The sequence below is a fragment of the Pollachius pollachius genome (genome assembly GCF_949987615.1).
Source record: "Pollachius pollachius genome assembly, chromosome: 1".
NCBI lineage: Eukaryota > Metazoa > Chordata > Actinopteri > Gadiformes > Gadidae > Pollachius > Pollachius pollachius.
In genome coordinates, this window is record NC_136934.1 from 39,341,816 (window position 1) to 39,366,727 (window position 24,912).

General features: G+C 44.9%; 1 protein-coding gene across 2 annotated transcripts in view; it reads right to left on the reverse strand.

Annotated features, from left to right (window-relative positions):
• The window catches only part of oxr1a (oxidation resistance 1a), a 50,581-nt gene that overhangs the window by 16,698 nt on the left and 8,971 nt on the right, over positions 1-24,912 (reverse strand). For both annotated transcript variants that reach the window (XM_079748630.1, XM_079748629.1), the window contains exons 2-4: positions 21,450-21,532; positions 11,485-11,592; positions 9,881-9,994 (exon numbers count right to left, since the gene is read on the reverse strand). In XM_079748630.1, coding sequence (XP_079604756.1) covers positions 9,881-9,994; positions 11,485-11,592; positions 21,450-21,532 — 305 coding nt within the window. The remainder of the gene's footprint in view (positions 1-9,880; positions 9,995-11,484; positions 11,593-21,449; positions 21,533-24,912) is intronic.

Consider the following 24,912-nt stretch of genomic DNA (forward strand, 5'->3'; position numbering starts at 1 on the left):
TGTTGCCAAAGAAAGGGAAAAACTAAACCAAAACAGAATTTATGTGTACATTGGGAATGGAGTGGCAGGGATAGCAGCTTGACCTGTGAGATAAATGAATGAATTAGAACATTTCCTCTGTTTATAGAAAAAACAATGGTAAATAAAAGGTAACTCAATGGTGATTGAGCCAATGGGCCACTGACGAAAGCCCTTGGATTTTAAGTATTATAAATGTAACAAACTGGGTGTTGGTGGCGACATTGTTTGCATCTCTGGGAAAGATTAGCACTTATCGCCAAAGGCACCCCAGGAGAGATGGAAACAGTTATATTTGAGATTGCAACATCAAATTAGATTATACCCCAAGGCTTTTTTACTTCAGTTATGAAATGTTCTTTTACAAAAATTAGAAGAGTGCAAAAAGGAAAAACAAGTGAAACACCCATCCCTGTTTATGCAAGGCTTAGAAGAAACTCCACAGTGCTAAAACTTGAAATATCTGAACTTTTGGCATGAAAACTGGTTATGTATGGAATACATAAAACATGCTTCAACTAGGTCCATACAGTGCAACAAACAACTGTAAATGCAAATCTTATTCAATCCGGATTAGATATAAGGAATCTCTACCTAGCAACTTTCTTTTTACTGGATTGGGATTTAAACTTTTGCAGATCAGCATAACAACCCTATGGTGAACTCAACCCACAGAGGAGTCAACCCCCAGACGACTTTGGGGAACTAAGCACCACTTTTGACAAAAAGGGGACAAGTTTGCATGCCTGGGGCTTGGCTTAAAATGCAAAACAAATCAACATTGTTTGCATCACGAGAGAGACACAAAGCAGAGGTCACGTGAAGACGTCAGTCTTCACAGATACTTTATACAGCACAACTATTAGCTCAGAGGAGGGCTAATGTAAAATTAATCAATTCACCTATCATTGTCTGTGATAAATAGGGGCAATTAGCAAGAATATAATCATACCCTTTCGGAGCGTTAAGCATAATGTTCTCCTTGTCTGGTTAGCAGTGTTTTAATGAAAACTGACGAGGCCATACAGAATGAATTCATAAGCCATACAAATATGGCATATAGTCTCCGTCAAAAGGGAAACCACAGATCTTGTTTTATATTCAATACCACCTAAAGCATTATCCTTAAACCAATATTGGCACAATGCATTGCCAATGGGGTTGTGTGAGGTTAGCCAGCCTACCCGATGAACCAAAATCCTATTTTAAAACACTAGTGCACATAAGGGATCTGAAAGCTTTTTTATCCGTTACCCCCCCCCCCCCCCCCCCCCCCCCCCCCCCCCCAAAACACTGTATGCACTAGGAACAAGCGTGTGCCACCTTGAACATCATTTAATGGCTGCACAGAGTAAGCCATCAAACTGGCAGCTCGACACTCCTTCAACAGCTTTATTATTCTGTGTTTCCATACCAGCCGGTTACAGTAAAGAAAAACATACAAGTCTACTGTAGACATAACAAAAAAAAAGCCATTTCAACCTATTCACCATTTTCTGTCATGAATAAAAACATTTGTTCGACCCAGCTATCATCGTCTCCCATCACGATCGTTCGGCCCTTGTCGTCCACCATCAGTCCATAGAGAGCGCTGCGTAGCCAGGCAGCCCTCTAACTAAGATCTCACCACACCAGGCCTATATGCTGGCAGGTACAATATATTCTCCATTCTGTTGTTGCCGCAATCCTTTGTCTCCAAGCCAACAGCGCTACGGCGCGATGTGCCACAGATGGCGCGACTGCTGGGCTGTGAGCGCGAGGAATGGTGGGCCAGCTGCTTCTACCGGTGGCTCCCTGCCATGCAATCTATGAGCCTGTGCAGCGAAAGACCGACTCACTGACTGACTGGACTGACTGGGGGTGTCATGTGTGTCTGCATAACTGACTGCAGGGTAAGAAGGACCGGTGGTCGCTGGGCAGATGTTCAGCCTGATGGGACTGTCACTGGGGCAGAACAGCAGACTGGTTTTCCCACTGAGTGAGCCTCAATGAGATTGAGAGACCGACAGCAGGTCAGGCTGAAGGAGCTCTCTTGATGGTAATGGAGGAGGTGAGTGAGGGAGTTGGGTGAGGGGGAGTGGGGTGATGAGTGTTTGTGTTTCGGAGAAAAAGATAATGAGGGAGTAGAGCCTGGAGGTACACAAGCAGCACATACTCTGTGTGCATGTGCGCGTTCGTGTGTGCGTGAGTGCGTGCGTGGCGGGGCCTGACGAAGGCGAAGAGAGAGAGAGAGCGAAATAGGACAAAAAAAAAAAAAGAGAAAGCTAACCAAAAAAGTGCGGCGCTGTGTGAATGTTGTCAAATGTCAAGCGCCGCCAGACGAGTAGGAGCCAGAAAGAAAACCAAAAAGCGTCTGCTGCACTGCTGACACGCGCGCGCCTACGTTCGCCTCCCTCGTCCTCGTCTCCAAGCACAGTCGACCGAACACTGCCCGGGGCTCCCGACCCACGTCAACACAACCAGTGCTGGCTCTGGGAGCCGGGGAGGCTGAGGGGGCTGACCGATCTGTTTCTCCAATAAAACAAGCCTTTGCTGTCGGTGAGCCGGAGCGGCGGCGGCACCAGGTAGTGTTCCGTATATGGCCCTGGGTTTCACTTCCTGGTTCCTCCTTTGAATGTGTTGAAAGAAATTAAAAAAGGGAGATTGTGTTTTCACGCGGATTAATGGTGGGCCAGCATTGAGCCCCAATCACCTGGCGGCGTCGGGAGATAACTTGTTCGAATTGTTGCGTCCAAAATAGACTAGAGTCCGAGTGGAATAACACAGCCTCAGTTCATTCGTATTCTTGTGCCTTTGTGTTTCGAGGTAGGAGGTGACAAAAAAAACAAAAAATGTTCCCCCCGCCAAGAAGGTCTCCATTTCTCTGTCTCTGCCCCCCGTACATGTTCATTTAGTTGCAGACATTATTTTGACAGTGCATCTTAACATTATGTGCAAAGAGTATCCACATAAACAGACAGACGCACACCTGCTATAGACGATCGATCGATCGATCTTGCAGTCACCACATAACTCCTTTTTCATAGAAAGAACTAAACACTGGCCTATCATGGGAAAAAAAAAAGGGTGTCAACCACCAATCACACACACACACACACACACACACACACACACACACACGTCTGCAATTTACCCAGAGCTCACAAGGGAACTAGTGCCAGACGTGGGTATTCCAACCTGCTGACTCCAACGGTTTTCAGGCAACCTGTTCACCGTGTGTTGAAATGTTCATGCCTGTCGGCTGTTGACATCCAAGACCACTTGATCTCAAGACAACTGTGTCTGATATGGAAATGAACACGTTCAATCAACTAGGAGCGACGGGGACTTATGCCAATGTTATGATATTCCAGGCACGAAAGCCTTGTTTAGGCTCAGTGAGTTCCTGTGCATTACTGTACACTACTGTTGCGTACCTATATAACCTTTATAACCAATTTCTTGTCACAATATTAATTTTCACTCCATCAAGGAAGGGAGGGACCTCCTTGCTTTCCAGAACTTCGCCAACTTCGGTGGCGAAGTTCTGAGTTCTTGTCCGGTTTCGTGTTCTACCCTTATCTATGCGTTGAGTTAGCGTCCCTTGTGTTTAGAAAGCGCAGGGATAAGGTGTACAGTATGATTGGTCAACATGAGGAAGTGGAACCTCCAATTTGCCAATCTGTCATAACATTTTAGGCACCGTAAACGTAGGCTGCTTGTATACTTTAGCAGAAGGTTTCACTCCCCCCTGCAGGCCATTAAACATTGTCCCAAAGCACACACTTAAATTCACTCCAAGCTCCAGATCTCCCCGCCCGCACATACCCTTGCTTCTCATTCACAAACATATGATTTAGAACATCAAGGTTGAACCCGGTGGCACAAGACTACACCGCAGGGTGGTGTAAAACTACCGGAACCTTGAATGGATTTCCTCCAGTCAAACCAAACAAACCGCAGCCATTGAAAGAGCAGGACCAAGGGCATCGTTTATATTTAGAGGCTGTGCAAAACATCGTCCGTACAGAAAAACTGAACTCAAACACTTGCTGCTTTCATTGTAGTCAAATGACCAGAGCAGAAGTCTTGTGGAGTCAGTGGCTGGAATCAAAGAAGGAGAGAGAGAGAGAGAGAGAGAGAGAGAGAGAGAGAGAGAGAGAGAGAGAGAGAGAGAGAGAACATTGCTGAAGAAAGAAAAAAAGCTAGAAATCAATATCCACCATAGCTCTTCTCTTGTTTATCTATTCCCCAAGTCCCAGACGGAATATAAAAATATCATAACGAAACAGCTCATAAGTTTAATTCTGGCATTTCTGAGAGGTGAAATGTCAACTGCATGGCATAACATTCAATAGCAGAATGTTTATTAAATTAGCTTTGATATCTGTGCAGACTTTTTTTTCTTGCCCTTCGAATATTGACAGAAAATGCCGGTGGAGGAGATTTAGTGATGCCACTGTGCTTTGACCGTGACAGTGTGAGATCACACCATAAAATACGACTCCACAGCGCCCCTTAGTGGACATTGACCGATCAGGAAGCAGGAGCAGGACGTTGAATGACTTCATGACGTCTGATAATCGAAGAGCTCCGTAAATCTGCTTTGTAAGTCCGCCCCTTCCGGGAGACCCCCATGGGACCTCTAGGCTAGGAAAACTAGAATGGGTTTCAATGGAGAGAAAGTAATTATTTTCTGGTCCCAGTCCTTAAATGACCTCGATTACACATATGTTGTTTGTGGATTTAAATTATAATTTTTCATGCAAAGAAAACAAAAATAATTTGCGAAGAAGCTTGATAATGTTAGGTTTTGTGTGAGGCCGCTTTGTGAACTACAACACTTCGCTGCTATTGACGCGAATGGTATACGTCACCACCACTCTGGTACAGACATGGCGATCTCTCTGCTCAACCTCACCACTTTTTTCAAAGGGGAGGATAACAGCATCGAAAGAGGTGAAAACCATTATAAGTCGGGGCATGTGTAGATTTTCAGTTATGCCGATGGGGGTATTGTTGGTCTTGTCCACACCAGTCGCAGGGAGCGTAGTCTTTCTCATTGTGTTTTCTCTACAGCCTTTAACTGAACAATTGCACAATAAACGGTCAAACTCTTTACGTGAAAAATTATTATTTGGACCCACACAAAACATATGTGTTATCCAAGGCATTTAATGACTGGGATCAGAAAATAATAAATTTCGTTTGACTCCCATTCTAATTTTGCTCGCCCAGAGGTCCCATGAGGGGTCTACCGGAAGGGGCGTACTTACGAGCTCTATAGAGTGCTAAACTGAAAACGTCACATTGTCCTGGCAACCGGATTTTCAGTTCTAAACAACCGAACGAGAGATGGCGTTTTCCATTGCTTCCATGTGTTGTTTCTTTCAAAATGAAAATAAATCTATTTCAAGAGGTGAAAATCACTACCAATCGAAACATGTCGAGGCGTCCATGTTATGTTTCCCCTGGGGTATTAAAAGGAAAAGTTTGCGCTAGCATGAAAGATAAAGTTTATAATGTAACGGTAAATTGGCCCAATCTCAATATCACTTACGTCATTGGTAAAGCAAACTTGCAAATCAATTTGCAAAAAAATCCTTCCATTTCTATAAAACATTTGTGTGGCATGGGATTTCCCCTTGTTAATTTGGTTTGTGTAGAACCGAAAATCGGTTGCTATGGAATCGTGACGACACACTTTAGTACTCTATTGCGTCAAACCTTTTATTTTATTTAGACGTTTGCAGTACAGACTCATAATGACCTGATTATTATCATAATAAAATACAAGAACCCTAGTTTCCAGTTCCTACAGCTCTGCTGCACTCATATCTGGTATTTTTTGGAAACTTGCCGAGCAGCACTTTAATTTGTAGTTGCCTCGGTATGGATTTCGTTCCCAACCTCCCTTGGAAATCATTTTGGATAACCACATTAGAGAAATGACTCAACGTAAATGTACAAGAAAAGAAGATGTTCCGCATTTTATATGTCAAACAGGAGACGGGGGGATGGGGGGGGGGTAATCTGGGAAGAAGTCCAGTAATTCTAAAACTACGCTATCTCCAGTCCCCTCAAAGAGCCGATTGAACTAATTTGTGCCTTTTAAGACGCATTTGTCTAAATGCTAACACGAGCGAAGATGGTGCAACGGTGTCGGCAGCCACTAAAACGCATCGCGGGGAGCGCACCCTAAATAGCCGTGGAACCGGAGACTAGTTGTACCTAATAAGTGGATCCAGTCCCAGTTCATGAAGAGTGCTCGTCATTCCACCAGTGCTAATTTTAGATCCCACCCCGGTAGAAGGAAGGAAGTAGAGGAGGGAGAAATGGAGAGAATAGAGGATAAAGGTGTGGATGCCAAAACAGGAGGTGACGGGGGAAGGTCAGCAGTGGGCAGAGTGAGCGTGACGGTGCCAAAGCCAACGTGCATGTGTGCCTGCATGTGTACCCATCTATTCCTGTGTGCTTGTGAAGACTACGTGTGGGTCTGTGTGTGATAGAAAGAAAATTACCTGTCTGCAAATGCCACAGAGAGATACACAGTGAGACAGATTTGTCAGAGACAGACAGACAGACAGACAGACAGACAGACAGACAGACAGACAGACAGACAGACAGACAGACAGACAGACAGACAGACAGACAGACAGACAGACAGACAGACAGACAGACAGACAGACAGAAAGAAAGAAAGAAAGAAAGAAAGAGGGGCCGTGAACACATGTCATACCCCAGACCTCTTTTAGACCCAACAAGTCAAAAATAAACACAACAACAAAGAAAAGGTTAAGGTTGGTGTGTAGATGAACACAGAGACTGTACCACCAAGTATGTTATGTATTCCACAGGTACCACCCTACCATGATGGATGAACGTCTGATGTGAAGTGATTTCCTTACGAATGATGGTGCAGCCTTTTAAAACGTTACTTATATGACATCTATGGCGCGACAATAATGCTCTTGTACGATTCCTCATCACACTAATGGGGAACCAGCAATTCCCAGTGTTACTCTTTAGGCTAGGGGAACATCCAGTAATAGGCTATTTAAACATCTGCTGCATTAAATACATCTGTATACAGAGCAGACAAAGACAACAGCCTATTTTATTGTCTCGCCACTATATATATGTACTTGGGCCCGTCTATTAGCGGATGGCCTCTTCGATAGGATGATGGCACCAAAATAGTCTGGTAATTAGAAGACGCAGGGTTGTGGAGGAATAAGTTGTTATTAGGGTTCTTCCTGGGCGTTTGAATCAAACAGCACCTGGAAGCCGCTTCCCCTGCTTCCTGCTTAAACAGCCCTTGGCAATACAGGCTACACACACACACACACACGGATTGGGAAAAGAGAGCAGCCGGGTGTAAAAAAATAAAACCCATTTCCCAAACAAACCCAGATCTTGCAGCCGCACAAGCACACAGACGCAGACATGCACACACAGCCGAGACGTCGTTCAGTGAGCCATCGGGCCCTATCTGCATTGCCTTTCCAGTGCACTTCCTCTGCCTGAAATAATTGCTGCCTCGCTTCACGTCTGGTGGAGAGCGAGCGTCGCTGCCACCGCCGCCATCACCGCGCTTCCAGTTGCTCTAAATATCCCACGCCCCATCACTTTTAAAGGCTTAATTCCTCCGCGGTCGCAACCCGTCTCTCTCCCTCTCTCTCTCTCTCTCTCTCTGATCCGCCCCCCGTGGAGAGGCCGACACAATATGCTCTCGTTCCTCCATCAGGCCTGACCTAAATACATAAGTCAAGTCAACTAAGGAGGCCCTTCTTCTGGGTCCGCCACTGCCGCGCTGGGGGAACTACAAGTGGACGCAGGACGGGAAGGGGGGAGGGAAAGAGGCGGGTGAGAGCCTCCCCCCGGAGTCCGTTCATGACGGCGGTGACCCCGGTTCGATGGATGTGCGGTGGCTGTTAGGCCGTCGGCAGCAGCAGCCATTTTCCGGTAGGGGCAACAGAAAATAAAGAACACGGATGTCCGTTGCCGTGGAGACAGGGGCCAGAGGGAACAAACAGACTGTATTTCTTGTGGGGGGGGGGGGGGGGTCCACAGAGGTTCCTGCAGTGCTTATTGATTGGCTCATTCGAATGCGGACGACAAAAGAGGTGACCTGCAGCAAGGGGGGGTTTGAGAGCCACTGTGCTGGGAGGGGAGGTGTGTGTATACATACATTTATTCTGCATATTTATGCCAGCAATTGTACTGTTTTCATACCATCACTACTACAATTTCATACATACTTCATACTTAACTAGAACGATTTATTAATGTTTTATTTAAGGATGGTTATTCTACTATTCCTCTTGAGTTAAGCCCACAACTCTGTCCCGAGAACAACCGAGGTCCCAAGATCAAACACTATTAGCCCTTTAAAACGGGCTATCTTTAGAGCTGCTGAATCAATGCCTTGCAACCTTTCTCAGCAGCGTTCACTCAATGGAACGGCAGCAACCTTTTGTCAAGGCAAACTCCCAGCCATGCGGCGCTCTTTCTTACTTGCTTGCTTTAACAAACCAGCTATAGGTTATACAAGAGGCTGGGCACTTAGCTTGAGTTGCAGTGGCAGAAATAATTAATATGTTAAATGGTCAATGTACTGCATTTAAATAGCACTTTTCAGACCTGTGGGTACTCAAAGCGCTGTACAATTATTGCCTCGCCATAATCATCATTCACAGACAGACAGCGGCGTCAACCAGCCAAGGCAAACGTCCCCTGGTCTGGGGGCCCCTCCAAACATGCTGCTCCACCTTGTGAACCAGGGCAATACGGGGTCTGGGAGGTCAAACCAGTCTGTCCTGGCTTCACTAAAACACGTTACCAATAGAGCTTGTCAAAAGATCTTCCTTCCAATTCTCCCCAAAAGCATTTGGCATTTAGGTGTGTTTTGGCATTTAATGTGTGATCGTCTGTGCGGAATTGATGGACAGAATATATATTGACATGCAAGTACTTAAAAAAAAAAAAAAAAACATTAACACAAAGACCAATGTGCTACTGCTGTTGTTTACATTTGTGGCACGTTCACACAAAATGATTTAGAAAAAAAAAGACATTGGTTATGGTTTCGATCACCGTCACCGGTATTGTCCTTCATCACAGACCTCATTAACACAGTCCCCTTTCGGCCTAACAGACCCGATGAAGCAATAACTGCACTGCCAGAAAATGGCAGGCAACAATATGCTTGACATCTAGCCCTGGGAAGCCAAAGGCCACAATACAAGTCCTACACAGAGAAAACAAAATGCTATTACAGCCTGTCTTGGCCTTGGACAATATTACAGTTCCCCCCACGTCCCTTAACCGTGTCCCTCATTGCTTGGACAATATTAGACGTTGTCCCTGGCATATCCATGGATTATATGAGACAGTTCTCCCCCTGCTGCGTCCTTTATGACACATCCTTCTGGGTGGTTGCCATTAAATTGATGATCGACATGACTTTGAGATGTCACAAAAGCAGGCCAGGCTGTGAGTGTTTCTGCAAACAGTATGTGCGTGTGCGTATGCGAGAGATGAGTTTGCAAGACACACATTTCTCTGTATGTGTGTACATGTGGGTAGTTGCTGCCCATTCTAATCGCTCATCAGAAAAAGATGCCCACAAACTGGTTCACACATGTGCATGTTGAAGATACAAAAACGTGACTTCCAGAATCAACCATCAATCTAACATCTTTTTTTTTGTTGGACTGGGCAACAGGTACCCAGCCACTTCTACTGCGTGTGTGTGTGTGCATGTGAATACTATCAAACAGTACTATGTGCAGCAATAGGTCAAAGTCCTCCACCTGGACTGTGTGAATGTGTGTCGGCGGGTGTGAGGGGGGGTTGGGTCTGGGGGGGAGGGTCAACGTACCGTCACCTTCTCCAGGTCAGCCTCGGAGGAGGTGGGAGACAGGGGGCTGATGGGACTGAGGGAGGGGGAACTTCCCACACTGGAGATGTATTCTGGATCAGGGACGTACAGAACCTGCACACAGAACACAAAGACCGGTCCGTATTTACACAGGCTAAGCCTCTGTGCAAACACGCATGCATGCATGCATGCATGCAAGCAAAGGGGGTTGGGGAAAAAGGATAGGCACACACAAATGCATGGATCAAATGTAACATTTACACGCATCTGCAGAAAATACACTATAATATACACAATTTCATATCTATTTTATATGAAATAGTTAGGTAAAGGTTTCAACAATTAACATGGGGAAAGAGATACATATCGATGTATGTAGGTATGTATGCATGTACATACATATACATACACTCACACACATATATATGGATATATATATATACACATTGTGATTGTGAGTGCATCAGTAAGGTGGATAAATCAGTGGTTGTGCAGGTGTGCAGTGTGCAGATCACTCAAGTCCCAGCCATGAAAACCAGAAGACGGCTGATGGCTTGGTAAGTGCTCTCCAGCCGCCCACTGTTTGGACACATCTCAAGTTGCCTTTGTCTGTCCTTCCCCGAGCCCAAAGAGAGTCAGAGAGCTAGGCTTCAGAGTGGCTTGTCACCATCTGCATTTTCTTTCAGAGGCCAAGAAATTTCCTAGGAAAATATTATGTTGGATGCCTGCCGTCTCTCAATTCTAAAATCTGGCTGTCGCTCAACAGTGCGAGATCTATCAAGGCATGCGGCACTGATTTTAGCAGACTTAAAGCAGGTTAGCTTTCAAGTCAGTTAGTCCAACAGGCATTTTAAGCTAAATCGAAGTGTTCCAAAATGTATTTCCCAGGCTAGGTTTGAATGCATGTTTATGTTCTCCTGAAGAGAGTTAGGAGTAACTTGTTTGAAGTATCTCAGTCAATCAGAATCAAGCTAAGAAAACTGCAATAAACTGTACATAAATAATGCATATAGCATGACATACTGGAGCTGTTAGACAGTTCGTAGTAATAAGAGAAGTATGTCTTCTTAACTACAGTGTATTGAATGATAAACTACAGGACATGTCCATCCAGCTTTTTGACCACATCTAAATTGCACAACATTTGAACCACATTACAGCCCCTAAACTTATGATTGTGTGCATGGAGACCTAGCCCCAGGTACCCTGTGGGCGTTCAAGGCATGGTTAGTTCCTCATGAATGTGTGCTTGCACATAACATGTCGGTCTGAACCCGAGCCATCGTGGGAATCGTCAATGTCCCCGAAATCAATTTTTTCATGTACTCCTTTCGATCAAAGAGCATGTGCGGCAAATGCACCAAGACGTCGTCAAAGGAGACAAAATGATCAAATCAAGGAAAAAACAACAACATATATCCGTCCAAAAATCCTTTTGAAGATAAAATAATTTCTAGGCCACCGATGAAATGTAATGCCAGGATTTGTGCTGTTTATAAATGAGGCATGTTCCATTGGAGGGGTGGTGTATTGTATGTTGGTGGGGTTGTGTACTGTATGTTGGTGGTTGGGTGGTGGTGGGGGTGCACGACCCGGGTCCACACCTGGCCAGGCACCACGGCCCTGGAGAACAGCTTGTTGAGCTGCACCAGCTCATTGGGCGTGCTGTCGAACTTGAGCGCTATGCTGTTCAGCGTGTCCCGGGATTCCACCTGGACCACAAAACGAGAGAGAAAGGGGTGAGTTGGGGCAGCAGGCTGCATGTGAGGATAGAAGGAGAGGGTGAAAGAATCGCCTGCCGTTAAGAACTGCAGCCGCACCGTTTGTAATGTGATGGGTTCTTCCACTAATAAGCAGTGGTTTTCAGATAAGGTTCAACAGAGATGACTAGCTTCAGTCCTCCCCACCCTCCCTTCCTCCAAGTGTGATTCTGTGAGAAAAGAGCTCAGATTTTAATGTCATCCTTGTTTCATAATGTAACAAAATCTCATGGTCCTCATAAACAGCTATTGGTTTCACCAAAAAGCAGAAGATGGAGAAACAAGTCAAATTAGATGTTTGTCGTTGGACTTGTTCTACATTTCTATTTCGTAGACCCAACAAAGAAGATCCGACATAACCAGAGTTATGTTGGTTGGGAGGTAAGGTAGCAAAGGTGTCGGGTAAGTGTGTGCGTGTGTGTGTGTGTGTCCGTCCGTCCGTCCGTCCGTCCGTCCGTCCGTCCGTCCGTGTGTATGTGTGTGTGTGTGTGTGCGCACCATCAGGTGGAGCACTACCTCATGCACAGATGTTACACTGTTGCCACATATGTTGTCCCATATCTCCACCAGTAAGCATACAGACAGCAGTGTGTCTATGTCGCTTTACGCTGTACAAAAGGTTAAGGTATTCATGAACTGCTGTCACAAAAGCATCATCTCTGTGAAATCTTTAGCTTTTTAACCTTCCTATTAAAGATATCAGGATTTGTAAAAATCGTTTTGTGTGTTACAAATATGTCAGATGGGGAGGGGATGACTTTGGCATATGTGCAGACTCTTAACCGTTAATAATGAGGGACAAGGAGAGAGTTTAAATGGAGCAGTCATGAAACATCCAATCGAGCCTTGTGCGTGTGACCAAGTTTTTCTTCTCACAAAGACACAGAGGAATGTTTAACGCACACGCACACGCACACACACACACACACACACACACACAATTTCAGAAGAACAGACAAGTGTGTACCAACTGGATCCTTTATTAAGTATGTGAACAAATGGTCCAGTTGGTAAACACTTTTCTTTTTCCTCCTCTTACCAAACTTATATCAAGTATTGTATCAAGCATAGATCTTGAAAGCTGACCCGAGGAGCCAACCAAAACAAAGCCTGATTCAGTATTCATGAGGAGCTGCAACCTCTTAGAGACAAGGTGAGATCAACCAACATCCTCCTGTATCCTTCCTCACACAGGAGGGGAGCAAGGCCTGGACAAAGGTCTAGTGTGTGGAAAGAATGTGAAAGAAAATGCAGTGTAAGCATGGCTTCATAAAAAAAGAATCCAAATAATAATAAATAAATACTTACTGTATGTGTATGTGTGTACACCCACACACACGCACACTAAATCCACTCGCTAGTTTTGCGATTTTCGAGCCGATTCCAAAACACTCGTCCGAGGTCTGTTACACAACATCCTTCTGCCTTCAACTACATTTGCGGGCTGATTAAATAGGCTGGCTTGATTAAATGCTAATTGCATCATTTTTCAAAACCAAATCACATTAAAACACAACTCCTCTATGAATAAAAGTGCCATGATATCCTAACATGCTGCTCCGCCCTGAAAACAAATCTAATAAACTCACTAAGGACTGATATATGATCCCATGGACCAGGAGTAACAGACACACTAGCATGAATCAATTAATTACATGTATGAACAAAGATGACATATAACAGTATGTCTATATATATATAGATATACCGTTTTTTGGTCATTAGCAGCTTATACATGTGACCATGCAGAGTGCAAGACTGCATCCAGGCCCTGTGTCATTCATGCGTCATCCCATCAGATTGCCAAAGGACAGGGTCCGGCTCTATTGACACAACACCAGTGTGGATTTTGGGGTGGGGAGTGGGCTTATGACAAATTCAAAAATGAATCATACATGCATGCGCTATGAAAGACACAGAAAAAAAAAAAAAAAGAGTATTGACAACACAACAATAGTCTACGGTTAAGTATAACAACAAATAATTTGTATACAATAAACATTGGTTTTCCTTGTATTTCATAATTCAAACTTCTTAGATATGAGGTAAACAATATCAGACTATTAATTCCTATTGAATTATATCCTTTCATTTTTCGATCGGAAAAATAATAAAAACACCTGACATACTACTCATCTCCTACAGTTGTTTTACATTTCATTTAGTTAACTAGTCCCCAGTTTGTGTCCTCTAGAACAAATGTCTATTGAATGTCGTTATTGATTGGCTTTTAAAGCTTTTAATGGGAATCTTAACAACGTGCTATAATGCTTCATGTCAAAGTTAATCCTTTAAGATGCATTCGTTTGATAATCATCAAGTCTCAACTGAAACTAATTGCTTGCAAATGGCCCAAGGATGATGGCCAAACAATTCCAGCAGCTAAGAAAGCACCGGGAAACTGTGTACCCTGTTATGCACCTGGCAGTTCTCAGACTCCCATCAATGTTCATTATGCTAACATTGAGACACTGGTGCTCTGCTGTTACGCCAATGGTATCCAACTGTATACTGTAAGGATACCCTCCAATACTTCAGTTGAGAGACACTCATCTGAATTGCTTGTGAACTTGCTTCCCCTACACTGCAGAAAATGAAAATCCACAAAAGGCAAGACTGTTCTCTTTATTCAAGACAACACAACCTCACCGCACCTAAATGTAATGTTATTGTGACCCTATGGGTTACGGATCCCATTACATATTTTTCCATAGCTTATCCAATACCATACATTGATTACACTCATGTTCGCACACGTGAGTGCAGGGAAAAAACGGCACAAAGCATCTAATTACTGAACGGCACCCTGCTGAGTGAAAACGTGGCTAAGCGGGGCAAGCGCTGCTTTATGCACGGCATCACTGCAAGTTTAAGACACTGCAAGGCTGATTTAAAACATTTAATGACGTCTTTAATTAGGTCAGGGAACAACAACAACATCAGAAACCTCACGAGAATGGTCACAACCGGGTCAGCATGACACACAGCGTATTGATTCTCCTGAAACACTACAGCTCTAATGTTAACAGCGAGCTATTTTTAAAATCGACCCAAAGAGATACCACATATATTGTATGAAATGGGACACACAAAAAAAGTACATGCAAACAGCAAGCCCAAGAAGGGAATCACACAGTTCCATCTACGCCCACCTCCCAAGGGCTGCTTCAAATGCAGAGGATGTGCACAATGTACCAACATGATCAAGTGATGATCAGTCGCCGTCATCCACATACTGGGAAAAGATTTCAAATAAATAATATAAATTTGTTCCACTACCCACGTCAACTATGTGGTTTAACGCCCCTGTGGTCTGGCCTATGTGGGGAGCTCCCACTCCCTAAAACAGCGAATGAGGGAACATAAAGGGCTATATCAGCAGGACTGTCCAATAGCAGTACATTTAAAAAAAATAAGTGGTATCCTCATGGAGATTCAGTAGGATTGAAAAGGTCACAAAAAAACATCCGAAACCAAAGAGAAATGCATCCGATCTGAACAATACAAACACTCCAACAGATGAGACTAAATGAGGTCATGCCATTGAGTATTATGCTTTGAGACAGATTTGTCCTACCTTCCTGTCATCAAAGTTTTTAATTGTTCAGTTCAGATTTTGCCATGATTTATGCAGTCTGGTTGGACTACTACTTGGTTGGACCAATGTAAGTACATTGGCCCTTGAATAATTTTAAAATATGTCCTGCTTTGGGGAACTTTAGTCTGGGTTAATTGTATGTTTTGTTTTCCTTATAAAATTATTCTTATATCCTCATCGATATCATTCCCTACACCCTGTTGTTTCTATTTTCTGACAGCTGTCAACAAGGTGAGGTTGGGGTTTTATCGACAGAAGAAGGTGACAAGTCATTTCTGACAGACCAGTCCGACAAGGAACTTTGCAATTCATCTGAAAACTAAGCTGCTGAGTGTTCTCTCTAACTTTTATGGAGCTCTTAAATTCAACATTCAATAAATTCATGCCACGATCAAACAGTAATGGTTTTACTAACATAGTACTACCATATTAATAAAATCACCATCAATACCAAGGACAAATTTCATAAAATAGAAAATGCTTTCATTCTGTTTCTGTGCTAATTGGAGTCCCTTAATTGTCCTTTAAGTTCTGCCTAGTGCATCTAGTGCATGCTTGGAATGGCTGCAGCTCCTTGAAACCCTTACTAGGGGAAAAGTTGGATTGGATGGAAATAACTACCGGAACAAAAACATAATTAGCCTATCGGAAGTGCTGCCTTGGGGTTTCCGCTGAATCAAAACATTTGTCATCGTCTATGTTACATAAAATACAATAACAGTGTGCTAGGTACTATTGCTGTGGACAATCTGTTCAAGGTCGTCATGATTCAATCTTCTGCAAATGCTTGTTGGTCCTACATATTACAAAACAGCATCAGGGAAACATTGGGAGCAGCATGGAGCATGCATGGGTTCTCGATCAGAAATGCTGCTATTGACAAGATAGATCTCCAACTCAATTGACTAGAAAACCGGTAACCCATAGAATATAGGCCGCATTATACAGACCTCCTTATTGACTCATTGACCGATGTGTATTTGGAGAGGGAAAGAGGGATGGAGGAAGGATCCAATACAACCTTAAGGGTCATGGTCCCCTAATGTCAAGAGGGGCCCTGTATTGTTTTACCAAGGATCAATCATACACAATTTCAAACTGCAACCCCAGATAAATATTTAAAGGCGCTTCTTGTTTGTCGACAACAACAAAAACTCTCTTCAAGGAGGCGGTGGGGAAGTGAAGCAGCCATTGTGAGGCCAGCTGTTAGAGGTATTGTGACATTACTCTGCCCCACAGTATCTAGGGACAGCGTATTGATCACATAAGGATGACCGATGGCCATTTTCAAGCTCCCTCTGGGTCCTCTGAAGAAAAAGACAATATGTTGATGTGATGATATGCTGCAACAAGAGGCATTTGGGAGTCAGAAGCGACACAAATACTATCGCCTAACCAGTTGTTACATACAGTTTAATTAACAATTACCCAATTGACACGTTAAGGTAAAATGATGATATATATGGTAATGATGTTTTCCACTGACTAGACCATGTATTCATACCTCACTGGGTTTGTGTTCATTTTAAATTGTTTTGTTGTTTTTTTTAATCAAAGAAGAAATTAAACTACAATAAAACAAAAGCCAGAAAATGCAAACAATAAATACAGAAATAAAAAGCCATGAACAAACAATAAACCCATCAAAAGCAAACCATAATCAACACAATTAATTGAGTAAATCATCAAACTGGAAATAGCACTCCAGCAAACGGTTTAATCACCCATGATGCTCCATCAGAGCAGCCATCGCCCCGGCAGTTTATAATGAAGGGAGAAGCCTGGCTTTAGCGTTACAGTTGCCATGGCAACCTCGTCGCTACTTCCCTAATGGCATGCGTACTGTGTGCAACTGCACTCCGGTCGATCATTGGGAGACCTAATTTTGGATCCATTACTACGGTGGGGTGGCGGGGAGGGGGGCTAGTCACATAATTTTGTCTGTTTCACGGGGACACGGAGCAAGTGGGGCAATGTTTATGTCTGCCTGGCAAACCGCCATGCATTGACAACTACTTTAAGTCCCGAATTCCAGGAACGGCTAATGTCTACATTGGTTACTATACCCTGCAAAATATTTGTTAATCATTGCAAAAACATGTTTGCATAAAATAACATTCAAAACAAGATTAGAAAGTGCTTTGCTACTGGCTATTGCTTGGATCTATGTCTACGCCAGAAAACGATTTCAATGTGTACGCATTCCTTCTTGTTCCACCATGACCACCGCTTGGGGCAGCGACCGCAAGCATGCGGACGAACTGTGTCAAAAGGGAAGCAGCCAGCACTGTAATTGTGACTGGAAGGTAATAGCAAATGGCTCTGATCTCGGATGTTCTCCATACTCTATTTTCCCAACACTTGCTCTTTTCATTCTAGCCCAGCCTCTCTCTACCCCGCCACTGACCGCCATCTTCCCACTGATGCCATTACAGAGCCGTCTGTCCGTCCAGCCCCACGTCTTAGTGAAGCAAACCAACAAGTAAATGAGTACTTGTCAAGCAAATTATAAACCATGGCAAAAATATAGTCAACTAATCGTTTGGTGACCTTATTTGCGACATCTTACAAATAATTGATCAATTATGTTGCTATGTAGTGGAGCAGGATATGTCATCAATTGTCAAAAGACTTCGTCATGCATCGTTGTTTAGAGGCTGTTGTTGACTTGATGGCCAGTGTGGGTGTAGGAGTTCCCTATGAGTTGGACAAGTTTACAAAGACGCCTTCCAGGAACATGACGCCCACGCCACATCAAAAAGCAAAGCAGCAGCGCTGCTGTGGTGTATTAAAAAAATCCTGCGGTTTTGTGCAAATCAGAAATTTCTTTGAGCCAAGAAAATAAGAATGACAACTCGCTGACATTTGGACTGTGCATTCGATGATTTTTCTTTTTGGTATTTCTCGCACGCCAAACACATGATGCCTAATTCTCCCTCCCCCTTAGAATCGTGTTCTGAGGAGAGTCTTTAGAACAGACATAACAGGCATTCGCATAACCCCCCATCTCCATCTCCATCTCCCTCCGAGCAGTGGATAATGCAATAAAACGGGTGGCTTGTGAGGACGTTGATGGGGCTCCAATTGATGCTGCTCCACCAGTCTCGTGGTGTACGTGCGCGCACACCTTTGCGTGCAGTGTGTGCATGACTCATCTGATGGTCGCAGCTCCTCCTATGCCCACTGTGTCTCCTCTCAGTCAAACTGCCTGGCGAGCAGCCCGACCATAACGTGCAGTAGGCCCGGCTTCTGTTGTTGTTGTTGCCAAACACTTTCCTTTGCGGCTAAGGATTAGTATTGGGAGTTGGGAGCAACTGTGATTGCAACTTTGATTGGGCAGCAAAAAGCGGAGGCTGTTTTGATTGAACCTGTCAATATGTCATAATCTGTATCTCTAGACACATTCTAAAAGGAAAGGAGAAGCATCTTTACCCAAGGGGCGATTCCAGACCTCCACCTTTAAGCGTGTGTTAACTCGAGCTTGGATAGGGGAAAAATTAGCCATTTAGTGTCGGTTAATGCAAGTCAATGAGTTTTTCAGCCGCCTCGATTAAGCCCCACGTGATGGCAAGGTTAGCAATGGTGCGTAGAGGATAAACATAATATTAAATAGCGTTCAACGTCTAACCTTTGGCCCCCATTTAGCTACAAGTGAAGGTGCCCCCGTGGGGCTGCTGTGTGCTCACACAACATCCTCTGTCTGGTCTTTTCTAGGACGGTACAGGGTTATTCTCTGGTAAACAGGCTAACGGAGCTAGCTTCTGTTGCATCGTCTGATTTGGGTTCTATTCAAATTGGTGTGTTTTTGGTCTGCCTATTTAGCACAGCTTCAGCCTAGGGAGTTGAGACTATTTTAGTTTGTTATTTCCAGGTGTGCCAGCCATTCCCTGGGCTTGTGGATGGCTGTGAAAGGCAGGTTTTAACAGCATCTAGGCATATATGTTCGTTCTGAGGAACATAATGGTTCCCTTAAAATAATAAAAGAATGTGAGGGTAATTCATTATTATTTTAATTAAACAGAATAAGAAGCCTGCTATTGGGCAACTTGATCCGAAAGGAATTGGAATGAGGTAACATTTCTCTGCAATGCCTAGCCACACCCCCCAACCCATTCCGCGAGCGGCGGATGAGGTTAAGATAATGTCGCTCTCAATAATCTCAACATTGTCTATCATGCCTTCCTCTCCCGCTCCCTCCATCCCTGCCCCCCTCCTTATCTCTCACTCTCTCCTAACCCTAACTCTAAGCCTACCAAGATGGAAGTGAGGGTCCGGCTGTAGATGGTCACCATACCGCCCCAGTGTCCCCACGGCATTGGCTGTGGCGGCATGTCTTGTGCTCGGACGCCATCGTTGGCCAGAGCCCTGGTCGTCCGTCAACATGTTAAACCCCCCCGGTGACCGGCACCAGGAGAGCGATGGCTTGGGTGTGGACTAGGATTGCGGTGGGAACTAAAGATAGAAGGAGCCAGATACCAAGCAGGAAAGAGCGAGATGGCTGTGAGCCCTCTGTGATAGAAATCACTTTTTTTTCCTGGGCAATCTCCATGCCTTCCATCTCACACACACACACACACACACACACACACACACACACACACACACACACACACACACACACACACTTCCATCCTCTCATCCAGCCGCTTCCCCTTGTTTTTTTCTAGAAGGACGTCGAAGCAGTGACAAAGTGCTCCGGCCCCTGACAGATCTCCTGCGGTCATGGTGTCAGTAGGGGAGGCGGACGAGCGGCCTGTCAATCATGCTTCTGGAGCCAGCCCAGGCAGAATGGGGTGTTGTTGATGTTGTTGTGTTTGTAGGTGTTGGTATAGAGTTGTTGTGACCGGCGAAGGGAGGACGACACAAAATACGTCCAGAGACAATAGAGTTGCATTCAGGGGATCGCTTACATTCAAAAACAAAATGAGGAAAAATAAGCTTAGAAAAATTATTAAGTACCGAAATGAATGTGAAATTCTGGTCATGAACAGGTCATACGATTTAAAATTCATCACCTCAGACAACAGACATTCACCCCCGCCTTTCCCTCACTCTGCAACTCACCCCCCCGCCATCCCCCCCCCCCCACGCCTTCCAAATGATCTGTCCTTGCTCCCATACGTTTCTGCTCCCTATTACTGCCCCCAGTACCACTCACACGGAGACACACACATGTGCAGAGGGTCAGAGCTCAAGCCCAAGCCACGCAGCCCCCCCACTGTAGCCACGGAGACGGCAGCTGGCCGTCTGCTGCAGCTGGATCTCAGGGTCATTTCAAGAACACGCCGAGGCGAGCGGGAGACGGCTCCATTTTCAGTCGGCGGCCAGAAATCTGAGCTTCCTCTGCCTTCCATCACTTTCTCTGTTCACTTTGCCATCGCTCTCAACCAACCCCCCCCCCCGCCCGCACTCCCATCCCCAATCCTACACAACAACCAAATCAATACAAACGACTGTGCAGTTGGTAGGTCATGCGAGAGAGCAGCGGGCTCAGTGGTGGAATGCTCGCTGATTTGGAGACGGGAACAGAAACAAAACAAATACGGCTCCCGGCAGGAGAAGCAGAGCCCCCCGCTCCTCTGCTCCCTCCCGCACCAGTGAGTGCAATCAGAATGCAGTGACACCTCGCATTCTCTATGCATCAGGGAAACGGCAATACACAATGCTTTGCGATTGCCGTGACACAGAGTAAGTCCTACATCGTTCGACAGCATGGGCACCTCTCTCTTTCTCTTTCTCTCTGTGTTCCTCTCCGTCTTTCGCTCTCTCTCTCTCTCACTCGCTGCTGCTGTTCAGCGTCCGTGCCTGTGCACAGAAGCCGCATCCCCATTTATGTAAACACTTGCCAAAAGACACACACGTGTTACACCGGCAATATACTGATATGCTCCGGGCTCTGGGTACTAAGGAGCATTGGCAGGCAGAGTGCCATCACAACACACAACGTCAGTCGCTACGGCTACGATGTGCCGGAAGCTAATCAGGCTAAGGCACACACACACACACACACACACACACACACACACACACACACACACACACACACACACACACACACACACACACACACATACAAAAACACAGACACAGTAGCATTAGAAGAGAGAGGACGACTGCAAAAAAGGCAGCGGATAAACAACAACACCACCACCAGCAAGCACACTGCTCCCAAACAAACACAAGGATGGTTTGTTGGTGCTGCGTTACTCACAGCATATTCGATGGTCCCTTTGGGTCTCTGGAAAGACATGCGCCTTCCATCCTTCTTCTCAGGGGTCTTCTTCTGTCCGGTATCTGAAAGCAAGCGAGGCAAGGTGCGCATTACATTCATGTTCGTAGTCCCCCAGCTTGTCACCAGCCGCTGTTTGCCAGACCCACGGGTGGACAGCTCATTCGTCAACAGTGAGCCTGTGATCCAGCGAGCCGGAGACCACACTCACTCTCTCGCTCGCTCTCTCGCTCTCCCTCTATCTCTCTCTAGCTTTCGTTCTCTCGCGTTCTGCCTATCTCACTCTCACTGTGTCTGTGTTTCTCTCCTTCTGCTCTCTGCGATGCAGGCTCTCTTGTGCTATCTCACTCACTCTCCCGCACGCTCACTCGTTCTGTCTATCGCAAGCTCTCTCTCTCTCTCTCTCTCTCTCACACTAGTGCCGTCTTCCTCCTTGACTCGTGCTTTATTCCTCTCTCCCTCCCTCTCTCGCTCTCTTACACACACACCACACAGCGCAATTACAGGCAGTGAGCACTGTTCATATTGTCTCCCCCCGGTTGCCTCTTGAGTAGGTCGAGCTCCAACACATAGGGACTGAGACGGGGAGAGAGAGAGAGAGACAGAGACAGAGAGCGAGAGCGAGAAAGAGAGCACAAGAGCAAGAGTGAGAGAGAAAAAGAAAGAGACAGAGCGAGAGAAAGAGCGGACGAGATCGAGAAAGAGCGAGAGCGAGCTAGAGAGAGAGACAAAGACCCAGAGAGAAGAGAGAGGGCGAGAGAGAAAGACAGAGACAGGTGACTGTGGGGAAGATGGAGGGATAGGATGGGGGGTTGAAGTGAAGGGGACAAAGACTGCCGATCAAGAAAGAAAAGGGCAGGATTCATTATTATTCAAGGTTGGAAGAAGAGGGGAAGAAGGTTTTAGGCGTCAGACAGACAAGAGCATTAGTGAAACAGTGTAACACAGAAATAAATATGATTTAGTATTTCCAAACAAGCCATTTGCTAAGTTTCCCTGACAGGGTGGTTTGGTGTAGTTTGCCTGTTTAGACAACATAATGGTGAAACCGGTTAAACATTGGTGGTTTCTGATATCGATAGTGTTTCGATCAAACACTACGATATCTCATGAAATCAAAGACAGTTAAAGATGCCACCATCAAACCATAAAACCATCTATCCTGGATTCACTAAAAGCTATGATACCAGACCGGTAACAGATGTCCTTCAACAAAAGATTATTTGATCAATCCCATGAAGCCTTCCATCGTTATATCAATCGTGTTGAAGGTGGGGGCGGTGGATGGTGGGGGTTCAAGCCGTGGGTGAGGCTTAGATGGAGATCACCAACAGTGGAAATCAGCCCGGGAAGCAAATAAACTGTTTTTGTGTATCGAAAAAGGGATGGGGGAAGGTAGGGTGGAGGAGAGTGGGATAGTAGACGAAAGATCTGGGGGTAGATAAAGGAAAATGGGAAGAATGTGGAAGAATTCTGGCTGGGATGTTGTGTGCGCGTGCATGTGCGTGTTAGAAGGTAGGGGGTGGGGTCGGAGAGGACAGAGGCATGGGGATGAAAGCAAGGAGATGAAGGATGGAAGAAAGACAGCAGATGAAAGAGAGAAAAAAGGAAAAAAGCGAGGAGAAAGAAGACGGGCTGATGGGAAGGCTCTGGAGATCTAGAGATGGAGGGTGAGGAACTTGCTGTGTGAGCCCACGGGCGCACACAGCAAGGGCAGAAGGTTGCTAGGGAATGCCTAGATGCATGCTGGGTATAGGAGAGCCCCAGACAAGGTTCAGAGATGGCTAACTTGGCTTTCACTGAGGGTTAAGGTGGAAAGAGATTACCAAAACACACAATTCCCTACTGCATATGCGTCTGGCTTAACACCTTTTAATGTTTTCCTCACTGCCTGAGAAAACTGAGCATTCTCTTTACTTCTGCCTTTGTCATCGGACGTCATTAAAATAATGAGTCATACTCCCAGAATGATATTTCTAGGGCTCGGGAACAAGTGTTAGCGCAAGGGGGGGGGGGGAGGAGATAGGGCCAGCTTCAGGTAGAAACATCAATCTGTAAGAGAAACGGCAATCTTTCAGTCCAAAAAAAAGAAGAAGATTAAAGCCGGTGGAAAACCTTGGATCAGACGGTGGTGTTTTTCTAAGCAAGTACGATGGATGGAAGCACAACAATGAGCCAGGAATGGAGATGCTCGGGTCAAATGTTTTATGGTCGGGTTCAACTTCAATCAAGCATGTTTCTGTGCAGAATTTCTGTGTTCTGGGCCGAAGATGCATAGAGTTGCACACACTGGGATTCAGCATTATTTAAAGCATGACCCGAGTGAGCTGTAATGATGTACACCCCCAGAAGGGTTTGGGTCAAGGGGTCAAAGTCTAGCTATGATTGGAATCTCTGATGACCCACAGCAATGCGAAGGCACCGAATATGGGCTTGACACACTTCTGTATATGTACGTTTGATTCTATTTGTAGATTTCAAGGAAATAAAAACAAATCGTTGTTATCAGAATTAATTATCTTACAGATGTTTACAGTTTAAGACTGCGAGTCATCGGTAGCCGACCCTAGTTTAAAAATGATTTCCTAGATCTCCTCCAGTCATTCTCAATTTCAACTGTGCCTGGCCGTTGATTAGTAGTTGAGAACAAACCATAGCCATCTGAAGACACTAAATTGAAATGAACAATGTGGGTGGATAAGAAAGGATTATATTGCAGTCGTAATATCACAAGGTAGCACAATAATTGTTTTATGTTGATGGTCTCCTCATTGAACTCATTGTTAATGTCAACTAGTCTAAATTAAAAACATGACCTCAGTATTAGCTTTTCTCCATTATTCAAGTTATTTCACAATGCCAAGCAGGCTGTGCACAAGGAACCAACCACAAGATAAAATGTCATGTGGCCCAGTTTTCCAAAAAAGTACTCTGTGAGTGAGAGGGTCAAGCCCAAGAAATACTTTAGCAGCTGCCGGGGTGTTGTATTTGTGCCAACGCTGATTACTCCAGGTTAATGGCACGGTATATGGCGGCAATAGAAGGATTTTTTAATAACAGCACATCATAAAAAAAAAAAAAAATCTTTAAATCATTAACTTCACCCGTTATACCTTCGGCTAGATGCTGAATGAATAGTAAAGATTAGCCTGTATCAAAGACATGTTAGGGAAGTGTTTAGATCACACAAACAAAATGGAATCCTGTGACTTCAAATGAAACCCATGATCACATCACACTCTTAGCTAGAGGGAAAACAAAGCAACCACTGGGGAAAAATGCGAATAGTAGGCTAAACCTACTATCCAAACCATGTCATCTTGCAGAAATCGTATTGTCTAGGTGGTAGGTGTGGATATGGGACTCCAATTTTTCTCGCCACTGACTGTCATGTCCACTCAGTCTGAAATTGGAGAACTAGGAACAACAGAGGATAGATCCTCTC